The 12,112-nt window shown below is 35.5% G+C and overlaps 1 protein-coding gene across 4 annotated transcripts in view; it reads left to right on the top strand.

Annotated features, from left to right (window-relative positions):
* Window positions 1–7,433, top strand: part of LOC131060730 (NADPH-dependent diflavin oxidoreductase 1) — a 263,737-nt gene extending 256,304 nt beyond the window's left edge. For all 4 annotated transcript variants that reach the window (XM_057994083.2, XM_057994081.2, XM_057994082.2 and 1 more), the window contains 2 exons: window positions 6,266–6,482; window positions 6,614–7,433. In XM_057994083.2, the coding sequence (XP_057850066.2) occupies window positions 6,266–6,482; window positions 6,614–7,146 (750 nt within the window). In that variant the 3' untranslated portion in view covers window positions 7,147–7,433. The remainder of the gene's footprint in view (window positions 1–6,265; window positions 6,483–6,613) is intronic.
* The last annotated feature ends 4,679 nt before the right edge of the window (window positions 7,434–12,112 follow it).

Genomic DNA, 12,112 nt, shown 5'->3' with positions numbered 1-12,112 from the left:
CCCTCTAGCTACAAATTTGGCCTTATGTTTTTCAATACTGCCATCTGCAGCATGTTTGATCTCAAAAAGCCATTTAGAAGAAACAACAGATTTTCTAGTTGGCCTAGGAACAATCTCCCAAACATGATTCTTCATTATGGATCGATACTCCTCAGACATAGCGTCCTTCCATACTTGATGTTTAAGTGCATTTGATACATTGATGGGTTCAGTTTTAGAAAGATCATTCATAAGTGCAACATAGCTAATGAATTTGCTAGACCTTTTGCTTTCTCTGAAGGTTCCTGAAGGAGCAGCAAACCTCTGAGCTTCTTCTACAGTTTTGGTGGCCCATAGTGGTCTTTTCTTGAGATTTTCTCTAGGTGGGTTTTGAGTTTCACCTTCAGTTTCCTCAAGATTCTCCCTCTGAAGCTCAGGAGCAAGATCTTCATCTATGTTAGGGGTAGGAATATAGGCTTCAGGGTCTATTGAGCTTTGGGCTCTTTTGAAGGCTAAGTCTTCTTCAAAGATTACATCCCTACTCAGTTCAATATTCCTTTGACCAAATATATAGATTCTGTAGGCCTTGGAGGTTTCACTATATCCTACAAGTATTTCCCTTTTTCTAGAAGGCTCTAGTTTTAGTCTTTTCTCTTTAGGTATATGAATATAGACAGGACACCCAAATATCCTAAGGTGGTTGATATCTGGCTTTATTTTAGTAAAGACTTCCTCAGGAGTTTTGTCTTCAAGGTGGGAGTGAGGACATCTATTTTGTATATATACAGCAATGCTTGTTGCTTCTGCCCAAAGATTGGTATTTAGATTCTGATCAAGAATCATGGCTTTGGCAACTTCTACAATTGTCCTATTTTTCCTTTCGGCTGCCCCATTTTGTTGAGGGTTATAAGGTATTGTAAGCTCCCTCTTAATCCCAGTGTTTTTACAAAAATCTTTAAACAAATCTGAGGTGTATTCCCCCCCATTGTCAGTTCTTAAAGTTTTAATTTTGTTTCCTGAGTAGTTTTCTGTTCGTGATTTAAATTCTTTAAACCTATTGAGGATCTCTTTTGATTCTTTACACTTCAGAAAGTAGATCCAAGTTTTCCTAGAGTAGTCATCAACAAATATTACATAATACAAAAATCCCCCTAGAGAGGGTACGGACATAGGTCCACATACATCAGAATGAACTAACTCTAAAACTTTGCTTGTTTTCCTAGTACTATTTTGGAAGGCACCCTTAGTATTTTTACCTAGGGCACATCCCTTGCATGCCCCTGAATGATATTGCTTTAACTTGGGTAGACCTGTGACAAGGTTTCCCATTGATGATAAAGCTCTAAATTCCAAGTAGCCTAGTCTTCTATGCCAAACTTCATTAGCATCTATGGCTTCATGGATTAGGGCTAGGTTGGGCTCTGTGCACAGCTCATACAAATAGCCTTGTCTTTGACCAATGGTTTTAACTTTCTTGATAGAAGAATTCCTTGGCCAAGCCAACACTCTGTTGTCCATGAAGGTCACTTTGTATCCATTATCTTCTAGTGCTGATATAGAGACTAGATTTCTCTTGATGCCAGGGACATATAGTACTCCTTTGAGTTGCAATGATATGACTGTCTTTAGTTTGATGGTGCAGGTTCCAATTCTTCTAACTGGATGTGTGGAGTCATCTTCGATGGTCACTTCCTCATCATTCTCCTCTATCATGGAGTCTAGCACTTCTCCAAACCTTGTAATGTGTCTAGATGAGCCACTGTCGATCACCCATGAGTTAACCTTGTTTGAAGCTTGGTTTGTCAGTGCTAAGTAGAGTACATAATTCTCAGAATCATCTTCTCCTTTAGTTTTTCCTGCCTTGGCAAATGTAGCTTGTTGTTTGGCTCTTTCCGGACACTTAGCAACATAGTGTCTGAACTTGTCACACTTGTAACATTGAATATGTGACAGATCCTTCTTTGAAGTGTTCTTGCCTTGACGACCTTTCCTCTTCCTAAACTGCTTCTTGTTTTTCTTGTTAGAGTTTGTGTTTAGGACTTGCAAGTCTTCATCTATATTCTTTTGTTTTATTCCTTTCTTATTCAACCTTGATTCCTCTTGGAGACAGTCATCTCTTAATCTTTCAAACTTTGGATATTTGGACCTTGGACGAATGTGTCCCACACACTAGGTAACCCATCTAGAGCAATGAGTGTTAACTCTTTGCTTTGAATCTCGTATCCAAGGGTTGCTAGTTCATCTCTTAGGGTTGATATCCGCATGAAGTAAGCATTGACTGACTCCCTTTTGTTCATGGCTATATGATTGATCTTTCGTTTTAAGGCCAGAGTTTGACTTGCATTTGATATCTCAAATGTGTTTTCAAGTGCTTTGAACATTTTATAGGCCGTCTCATGTTTCTTTATGATGGGCATTATGTTATTTCTCACCCCATCAACTATTATCTTAATAGCCTTTTCATTTCCCTCTATCCATGCTACTTTGTCAGGTTCATTCTCAGGTTGTGCATTTTCAGTTTGAATAAATGAATCCACTTTATTTTCTCTTAGGATCATTTTGATTCTGAATTTCCACGCTGAGAAGTTATCTCCTCCTTCAAGTCTATCCTCAAATCCAATAGCACTTGCCATTAGAGAAATGTGATGTTGGGTATAAGCTAGTTCTTAAATTTTCCACAACATTGAATAGCCTTAGGTTCGATTAACTATAGCTCTAATACCATGTAAATGTATATTCAATTTTCAATTTGAAGAACATGTTATATATATATGCAATGTAATGTATTATTATTTCTTTGTTGATTCACAATATAATATTTCTGATTTTGCTTTGCTGCAGATGGAGAGAGAACATTAATGAATTTCTATGCCTCTCCCACAATGTTCCATCGGTGTATATATACCAATGAAGGGGGACCGATCAAGAGATACCTTGATCGGTGCCTCTTCTTAACCGATCCTAATTGGTTTCATTTGCAAGATATCATTCGGTTGGTAATATAAACAATGTGCAATCACCGATCATTAATAACCGATAATGAATCGGTGGCAATGCATGATGCAACCAATTGTAATCGGTAATAAACAAGTTTGTTATGACAGATAAACAAATGCATTAACCCGATTATAATCGATGATAAACAATTGTGTTAAGTCCGATAACTAAATGTGTTAATCCGATTATAATCGGTGGCAATCAAAATATGTTATAGCCCAATAATCATTTCTTTATGAAGCCCGATAATCATATGCAAATCTGGACTATCAAATGATAGCCCGATATAATGGATTGGGGTTAGAACAAAAAACCCTGATTCATTATCGGTACTATCAGATGATAGTAAGTACATAAATTAGTTTCATAAATGAAGGAAGTTATAACAGAATTAAGGAGAGCATTTATAAATATAAGATAAAGGAATAGTTAGAGATGTCTTATCTTGCTGAAGCTATTATGCATCAACAAAACTCATTGGTGATGTTCAAGATGGAATGATCAAAAGCAAGTCATCTAGAGGCAAACACGAGAACATTGTTAACTTTGTTCTTATGGCTAACATTTAGAGTGTTTATGAGCCCTAGGATTTTGCAGAGGTCAAAGGTAAATCTGAATGGGAAAAAGCCATGGAAGCCGAACATCAAAGTCTTATGAAGAATAATAGTGTGGTTCTTTCAAATATTCCACCAAGAAACCCATTGGTTGCAAATGGATGTACAAAGTCAAGTACACATCTGATGGCTAAAGGATTCTTGCGAAAAAAAGGTATTGATTATGAGGAGACCTTTTCTCATACAACAAAGATGAGCACCATTCTATATTGGTTTTGGCCATGGCAACACAGTTTGGTTGGGAAGTTCATCAAATGGACATAAAGAGTGCCTTCCTCAATGGTGACTTAGAGGAAGAAGTGTGCATGATTCAACCTCAATGATTTCAGGTTGTAGGAAAGGAGCATCATATATGCAGACTGACAAAGGCCCTGTATGGCTTGAAGAATGAACCTAGGGCATGGTACATAAAGATTGATTGGTACTTGGATGAACAAGGGTTTCAAAGAAGTCATTCAAATCCTAACTTTTATGTCAAAAGCATAGGCAATGACATCATCCTTCTAGTCATTTATGTGGATGATATCATCATAACAAGTAGTGAGGCAGATTTGATTGAGCAAATCAAATGGAATTTGAGAAAAGCTTTTGACATGATAGACTTAGGCCTCCTACATTATTGTCCAAGTGTAGAGGTTTGGCAGATAAGTGATATTTTCATTTCTTAGTCTAAATATGCCAGGAATTTGGTAGACAAATTCAGAATGATAGATTGCAAGATCTCGTCTACACCTATAGTGAAAGGGCTGAAGTTTTCGGCCAAAATAGACTTCCAGGGAATCAATGAGTCAAAATGCAAATAACTAGTGGGCTGCCTTATCTATCTTATAGCCACTAGACCTGACTTGAGCTATGTTGTGAGTTACATTTCTAGATTTATGATAGCACCTAAGGTAGAAAATTGGGTTGCAGCAAAAAGGGTGCTAGGATATGTGAAATAGAAACTCGATTTTGACTTTCTACATAGCAAAAGCAATGATCCTCAGTTGGTTGGGTTCACAGAGTTAGATTGGGCAAGTTATGTTGATGACAGGTTATCCACTTCTAAGTATGTTTTCAGTCTTGGCATGGGTGCAGTCACATGAACCAATAAGAAGCAATAGACAGTAGCTCTTTCCTCAACAAAAGAAGAGCATCAAGATTAGTCAAAGCATCATGTAAGGCAAGTTGGCTATGAAGGATACTTGCAAACATGCAAATGTCTCAAGCAAGGGCTTAACCCTTGTATTGTGACAATCAAAGGATGCTAAAGCTGACCAAGAATCCACTCTTCCATGAGCGAACAAATCACTTCGAGCTTCATTGTCATTTCATACCGCAACTTGTAGAAGATGGATCAAAGATGTTGCAGTATGTTCCAATTAAGGACCAAACTGCAAACGTTCTTACCAAGTCTTTGAGTTTTGACAAATTTGTCAAATTTCAGGATAAGTCTGTAGTTGATAGATCGACCACAAAAGGAGGGTATTAAAATAATATTGTAATATTGAGTTATAGTGGTAAATTAAGTTGTTAGAATAGACTTAAGGAATATTATTTATTTTTTTAGTTGTCATCTATTTTTTTAGTTGTTGATCTTATCCTTATTGGATAAATCGTTTGTAACTTTTATTTAAAGAAACTTTGCTCCTCTGTTAATATCAAATATCTTGATAGCATTCTCTATATAATTACTTTCAGTAATACCACCTCATCCTCAATGAGACTTTTGATTCTATTCAATGTTGTAGACCTGTTTTATTTATTTGTATAATATATCCAATATTTTTAGTCTAATGTATCCTTGTGAATTGATGATGGGCGGGAAAAATCACAAAAGAAATGGTGTTATGATTTGACTTTCCAGTAACGGAATGCCTATTTACTTAATGCCACATGTTTGGCTGCTCTGTCACCGTGTCAACAGGGGAAAAAAAAATCAAATAACCATAAACGTAAATATTATAATTTATAGTTAAAACATCAGAAAATGCGTTGAAAGAAATTATATAGTAAAATGAACAGAAACATCGTAAAGAGACTGGGATTAGTAATTTATATTGTGCTTCATTTCGAACAGAAAACGTCAAAGAAAAAGGATACTGAGGAAACCTGCTTGTTATGCAAACATTGAGCCGAAATCACACTTCGAGTAATAGAATTCCCAAGTCCTTCGACTTTATGGTAGAGAAATAAGGCAATGGATAAACTTTCTCAGCTTCTTCCTGTCCTTTATTAAGAGTTTAGGTCAGACTAAAAAGACGTAGCTAGTGTCTAGAGATAATTTCAATGCTAATAAACCATATGTATGTTTCATTTCTCACTCAGTAAATATGACGTATATAATCAGTCTATGTCGACAAAAACGATGAGAAATGCCAGGGAAAAAGCAAAGAAACTTTCAATTAAATAACACTATTGAATCTTTAAAAGGCAATTAATTCTCACTGCGAATTGATCCTCAAATTGGTATATAAAATAAACTATCTACTTAAAAAATGGGTGGGATTATAAGGTACTTCAAAAAGCTGTAGAAAAACAAAGGGTTGATTTAACCAAACTCATCCTTTGTAGGACAGGTAAAAGACTGCTTGTCACATTTTGTTTGTGTTATAATGAAGTGGGTGGTCCTAAGAGTAAATGTATGTGATATTTCCGGGTGGTATCCTGACAGCTGTCTTGAAATGGTGTGACAGGTATTAGAAGACTTCCCATCTGTACGTCTGCCTCTGGAATGGCTCTTGCAGCTGGTTCCTCGACTTCGAACACGGATGTTTTCCATTTCTTCTTCACTCTTAGCTCATCCTAACCAGGTGCATATAACAGTTGCTGTGGTGTCATGGATGACTCCTTATAAAAGAAAACGACATGGCCTATGCTCATCATGGTTGGCAGGCCTTGATCCTAGAAAAGGTATACATTTGAGTGCCACATTTCTTCTATATATTTTTTATCAATATGAACACAGTGTCTCTAATTGAAGCATGTGCCGTTGTTATGGGAAATCCTGGGAATGAGTTCTGATATGGCCTGTAATGTAACAGAGAATATACTTATTCCAATGCGGTTCCATAGAGGTGCATTAAAGCCTCCTCCCCCCTCTATTCCTCTGGTCTTGGTTGGACCGGGAACAGGATGTGCACCATTCCGGACTTTCATTGAGCAGAGAGCACTTTTAAGGGCAGTTGAACCTGTTGCTCCTATTCTCTTTTTCTTTGGCTGTAGAAATGAAGCCAAAGATTTTCTTTACAAGGATTTTTGGCTCTCAAATATGGCAAGTGATGGAGTTCTGTCACAAGAAAGAGGGGGTGGATTCTTTGTTGCCTTCTCAAGGGATCAGCCACAGAAGGTTTATGTACAACATAAGATGCAGGAGGAAAGCAGGCTAATTTGGAACCTTTTAAAATCAGGTGCTTGGGTGTATGTTGCTGGTTCAGCAACAAAAATGCCCACAGAGGTAATGTCAACCATAGAGGAAATCATATCCAGGGAAGGAGGCTTTTCAAAGGAATCAGCGTCCAGGTGGCTTCGACAGTTGGAAAAGGCTGGCAGGTACCATGTTGAAGCATGGTCATAGAGGGAGCCCATCATAACTTCCATTGAAGACGAGAGGATGAAACGAGTAATAGGTCGATTAAATTTTTGCATTTCAACAAAATGTGGTGACAGTTTCCTGATATAAAACAGGAAATTGTGCTTTCGTATTGAATAGATTTGTATCATTCCTAGTTACTTCTATTTACTATTGACGAACAGTCATCGATTCTGAATTCTGACGTAAAATTAACAAAATAATAGTCAACCACGAACAATGTAGGAAATCCTACCATCTATAAAAGTACTTGGATAGTTTGAGACTCTTCAGATAGGTTGAGTAGATGGTTGCTATCTATTTCTCTGTAACATAATTAACTTTATTCGTCAAAGTTACATTCATCAAGAAAAAAAGTCAAGACTAAGTTGCTGACGTTTTACTTGATTAACTGATCTGGTGCTAGTCCTTTAGTTCAAGGGCTACCCAAACAGTAAGCAAGGTTCAAAGAAGAATTGAGATTTTAATGGCATCCAAAAACCAAACAATCTATGGGACCACTGAACAGTAACTAGGATGAAATGAGCAAAAACTACCCACATAGGCCAGCCTCGCCACCGCCAACCCAAGCTTCTGATGAACATCATTCTTTTTTGAGGCCTTTTTTTTTTTTTTTCCTTGCCAGGAACGTGGTCTTTAATCAAAAGGCAAACGTTTTCCAAGTCTCCCACATGCCAGAGGCTAACTAATGCCAAAGTTTCAAAGAAGAAAAAATATTTATGACCTTACTATCTCAAGATGGTGCATCTTTGTAGTCGGTATCTATACAATTGACTAACAAAGTTTCAAGTGACTTACACAACTCAAAACAAGGTGAAATTGATCATCTAACTGCAAAGAGTTGACGATACAAAGAGTCCTTATTAATTATGGAGATGCATGCCTGCTTTGCAGCTGATACAAAGTCATTATTGATTATAAAGATAATGTTTGCTTTTTAATGTTCTTTTTCAACATTCATCAACAAATTTTTAAAGAGATCTTTTAGCAGAGTGAAAATATATATATATATATATATATATATAAGTATGGAAGATTTTCCATCCACAAAGTTGTTTTAGCTATTGGAAATAACAACACAAGTCTTAGGTTAAATCTTAAGGTTAAGAGCCAAGGACTAAGGGATATTGGGGTATCCATTCTGCCAGATTTGCCTCTATCTCGACCTCATCCCTTATGATGTTGGATTCTTGCACTCAGCAAGACTTGATCCCTAGTGAGCCCATTAGGAATCTTTCAACTTTGCAAGCAGACCAAGAAAAAAGTTAGTTTTATATTTTGTATCATTTAATTTAAAAATAAAATTGTTTGACCCATCTTTAATATCAAGAAATTTTTTCCAACATAGAATAAATGCATTGTATTTTTAATATCTTTAATAAAAAAATTTAAAAAAATTGTTTGACATATCTTTAATATCGAGATTTTTTTTTCAAAAATATTTCACAACATAGAATGAATGGATTAGGTTAAGATTCTATTAAGACAAATCTCAAGATAGTCTCCAAAATTATCACAAGAATAAATTAAAATTTAGATTGAACCCTTGGATTATCTTATGTAAGTTTAACATATAAAGTATATACCTTGCATGTTTATACCTAGCTTATCCACTTTGTGAAGTTACCTAGTTATAACTTCAATTAACTTATTTACACATAATAGAGTTCTATCATAATCCATATTAATCAATTATCACTTCACATTTCCATAATCCTGGCCGATCACCATTCAAAGAAATTATTTTTCAAGATTATGTTGTAAGCACAATCTTGTCTACTTGACTAGATTGTAAATATGCTTTAGTCCCCTTAAACTAAAAGCTCCTACTCTTTTAGGTTGAGTTTTCTAAATTGTGATTGTTTTTCTATTGGTGTGTGCTTTTTAATTTTGAATTGAGTGACCAAGGACTTATATTTAATAGCATCTCTTGGAATATTGTTAAAGAGGGAGTTTTATCACATCATACTTTCATGAAAGAGCATCTTGAAAGAAATACTTGCATATTTCACTACATGCATGGAATGTTCAATATTATATATCGACTTGAGGGCTTGACACATTATTGAGACAAGTCGAGGCCTTTAATTTTCTTTCTTGCAAGCTAGCCTCCAAATATACTTCTCAACACAACCAAGATATTAGATGTAGATATAATTATAGCTGAAGAATCTTATGTTTCAAGCATAGATTTGTTCCAAATGCCAGCGCACACACATTCAATCTTAAATAATGTTATAATATGCAATTAAAATTTAAAATATTTAAATAAAAATAAAAAATATTTTTAAATCCATTCAAATTCAACTATAAACCTTGGATTAAATGTAGAGAAATGGATATGCTCAAGACCTTATAACATGTGGATGCACAACTTACTAATATAACATTAATGGTTTTTGAATGATAAAAAATTACACAATTATTTTGCACAAAAATGATTATTGAAAAGAGGAATTTATAGACTTCTGGAAAATTGGAAAATTATTGGATGGATGGTAGAGACTTGGTCATGGATCAATAGTTACAAGGTGGATGAGTTAATTGAAATTATTGAGAAAAACTATCATTTCAAATACAAGAGAGGATAATATTTAATTTATATAATGAATTTTTTGATGAGGAAGTACTAATTTAATGAAGTTAATTTTTGGGAATAATTATGATTTTTATTAATTTATTTAAGAAGGTTAATTAAATAATAATGAATGGTGTGATAATTGATGGCATGACTAATGAATGTTTAATGGATACTAATTATAACAATAATTTTTTTTTATTGTCTACTTCCAAGGGGCAAGCTTTCTTTTGTATTAATCAAAAAGTTAAAAATTACATTGATTTTGTTTTGGGGTGGTGCCCATTTATGACCTTGGGACTAGGAGGCAATAAAAACTTGAGCATATCACCTGCAATAGTACTTACATACAATTGCATTGGCTTCTACGTCTTTATGCCCCAATCATCTAGGGCATAACAAAACCTTGATAGCTATAGAAGAGACTACATAAAAATAAAACATTTGGGCCATCAAGATTTTTACATTGTGACTTGCAATTCAAAGCACATTACCCATCATTTTCTTATCGGTAAACTCAAACAGTCACTTGATACTCATCATCTTCATTATCAACGAGGCACCTTTGGCAACTATGAGACAGTGTTGAGCCAAAGTAGTAGACTTGAAATTGGAAAGAAAAGGGAAGCACTCCACCATTTCCCCATGCACCGAAAGTCTCTATAAGTTTGAAGGCAAAGGACTACCTACAAAAAATTAAGCCCCACCCAAAACCTTGTCTAAATTCCCTAGGAATTATTTCTTTACGAGCACTTGTGAGAGAGCCTTCACAATATCCTTTGACTTGCTAAAATCCAACAAGGAGGCCACAAACTTGAAGATGTTTGTATTTACCCTATATTTATGATCTACTTTCATGAAATATTCCCCCAAAACCCATTGAACAACTAGGGGGATAAGCTCATGATGGGTCTTGAAGATTGACTTAAGCCTTTTGTTTGTGAAAACCCCTAAGAAAGTCATTTGGCAATAAGAACTAATCAGCTAGATTGGAGTTCCATAGCTAGAAGTATAGAATTGCAAACCTGCTAAAGAAAGAATGGAGCAAGATGATCCTTTTATTGAACATTGTGATGTCATTGATGTCAAAGGAGTCAATAGATCAGTGATAATTAAGTATAATTGATTCGTGTCTTGTCGTTTCAACAATTTTAGTTGCTTCTGGCATGACATGCCTAAGCATTTGAGTTCTGGAAGGACTATGACAAGCTATGTTTGATACCTCTCTTAATGTTATCATTATGCTCTAGTTTTAGTAGTTCCTGGTTGCCTATCACATGTAATGTTGTCTGGAAGTATCTGTGGTATGTTTTTGAGGTTTGTTGCTTAGAAATAGCGTGTGCACTTAGTTGCACTGTCATTGTATTTGGCTCTACATTCTATCGTAATTAAGAGTTATGGCTTGCAATTTGGAAGTAAAGCATAGCTACATATGAAGTATCGTATTCCATAGTTTCAAACGTTGAGCTTTAGCAAATAGAAAGTTAGAAGTGATAGAGTGTTCATTGTGCTAGTTGGTCGAGTGTACTAATGTTCCAGATTGATGCACCAAAGAAGGATAATGTGTGCTAGCTAGACGAAGAGTGTGAAGGTTATTTAGGACCAATAAAGTGTATGTTGGATAACGTATAGCCCTGCTTGTGGAGCAACATGTGGGCTTTTGGATCGGGCCTATTACACGTCTAGTTTAAGGTTTATTATTGTGGCCAATTTGCAGATATTGTAATCATGTTTTGTGATAACTTGTGAATGTAACTCAAAAGGGAAAATACCACAATGAGAATAGCTTCTTAGATCTACTACAAAATCCAACCTCACAGGAATATGATTAGGAATGTACAATATGAGTAGGCACCAACCTACCAGAGACACTAATCCTCAATTACATTAGCTGCTACCAACCTACAAGAAACACCAATCCCCTAACCGAATATTTGACGACCAACTTAGCATGTAAGGCACCAATCTCATATAGAATATAAGGGATGTAATGAGGACCTTCAAGGTTAAATACTCAGCTTCTTCCTGATTTGATCAACTTCAAAACTTCCTCATACTGTGCATAAGATCCTCAAATGAAACTACACACAATTATTGAGATGCTACTCATACAACATCACCCACATACTTGCACATCAACTACACCTATTAAATATGCACATCAACGGTCACACTAGGAATGGACCTAGATAAACTCTATATATGGAGAAACCCTTAAACTAAATCACCCTACTCCAATTTCTAACACTTTTCAGCAGATTTTCAAAGAGAGAGAGTTCTACAAAACCTCCTTATTTAGAATCTAGAACCTTTTGTAGATGAAGATTCTCTCATACTAGGGTGTCTTGCTCCATAATATGGAATATTCTACTC

This window comes from Cryptomeria japonica, chromosome 10 (assembly GCF_030272615.1).
Source record: "Cryptomeria japonica chromosome 10, Sugi_1.0, whole genome shotgun sequence".
Lineage (NCBI taxonomy): Eukaryota > Viridiplantae > Streptophyta > Pinopsida > Cupressales > Cupressaceae > Cryptomeria > Cryptomeria japonica.
This window is presented reverse-complemented; position numbering and strand designations above follow the sequence as displayed.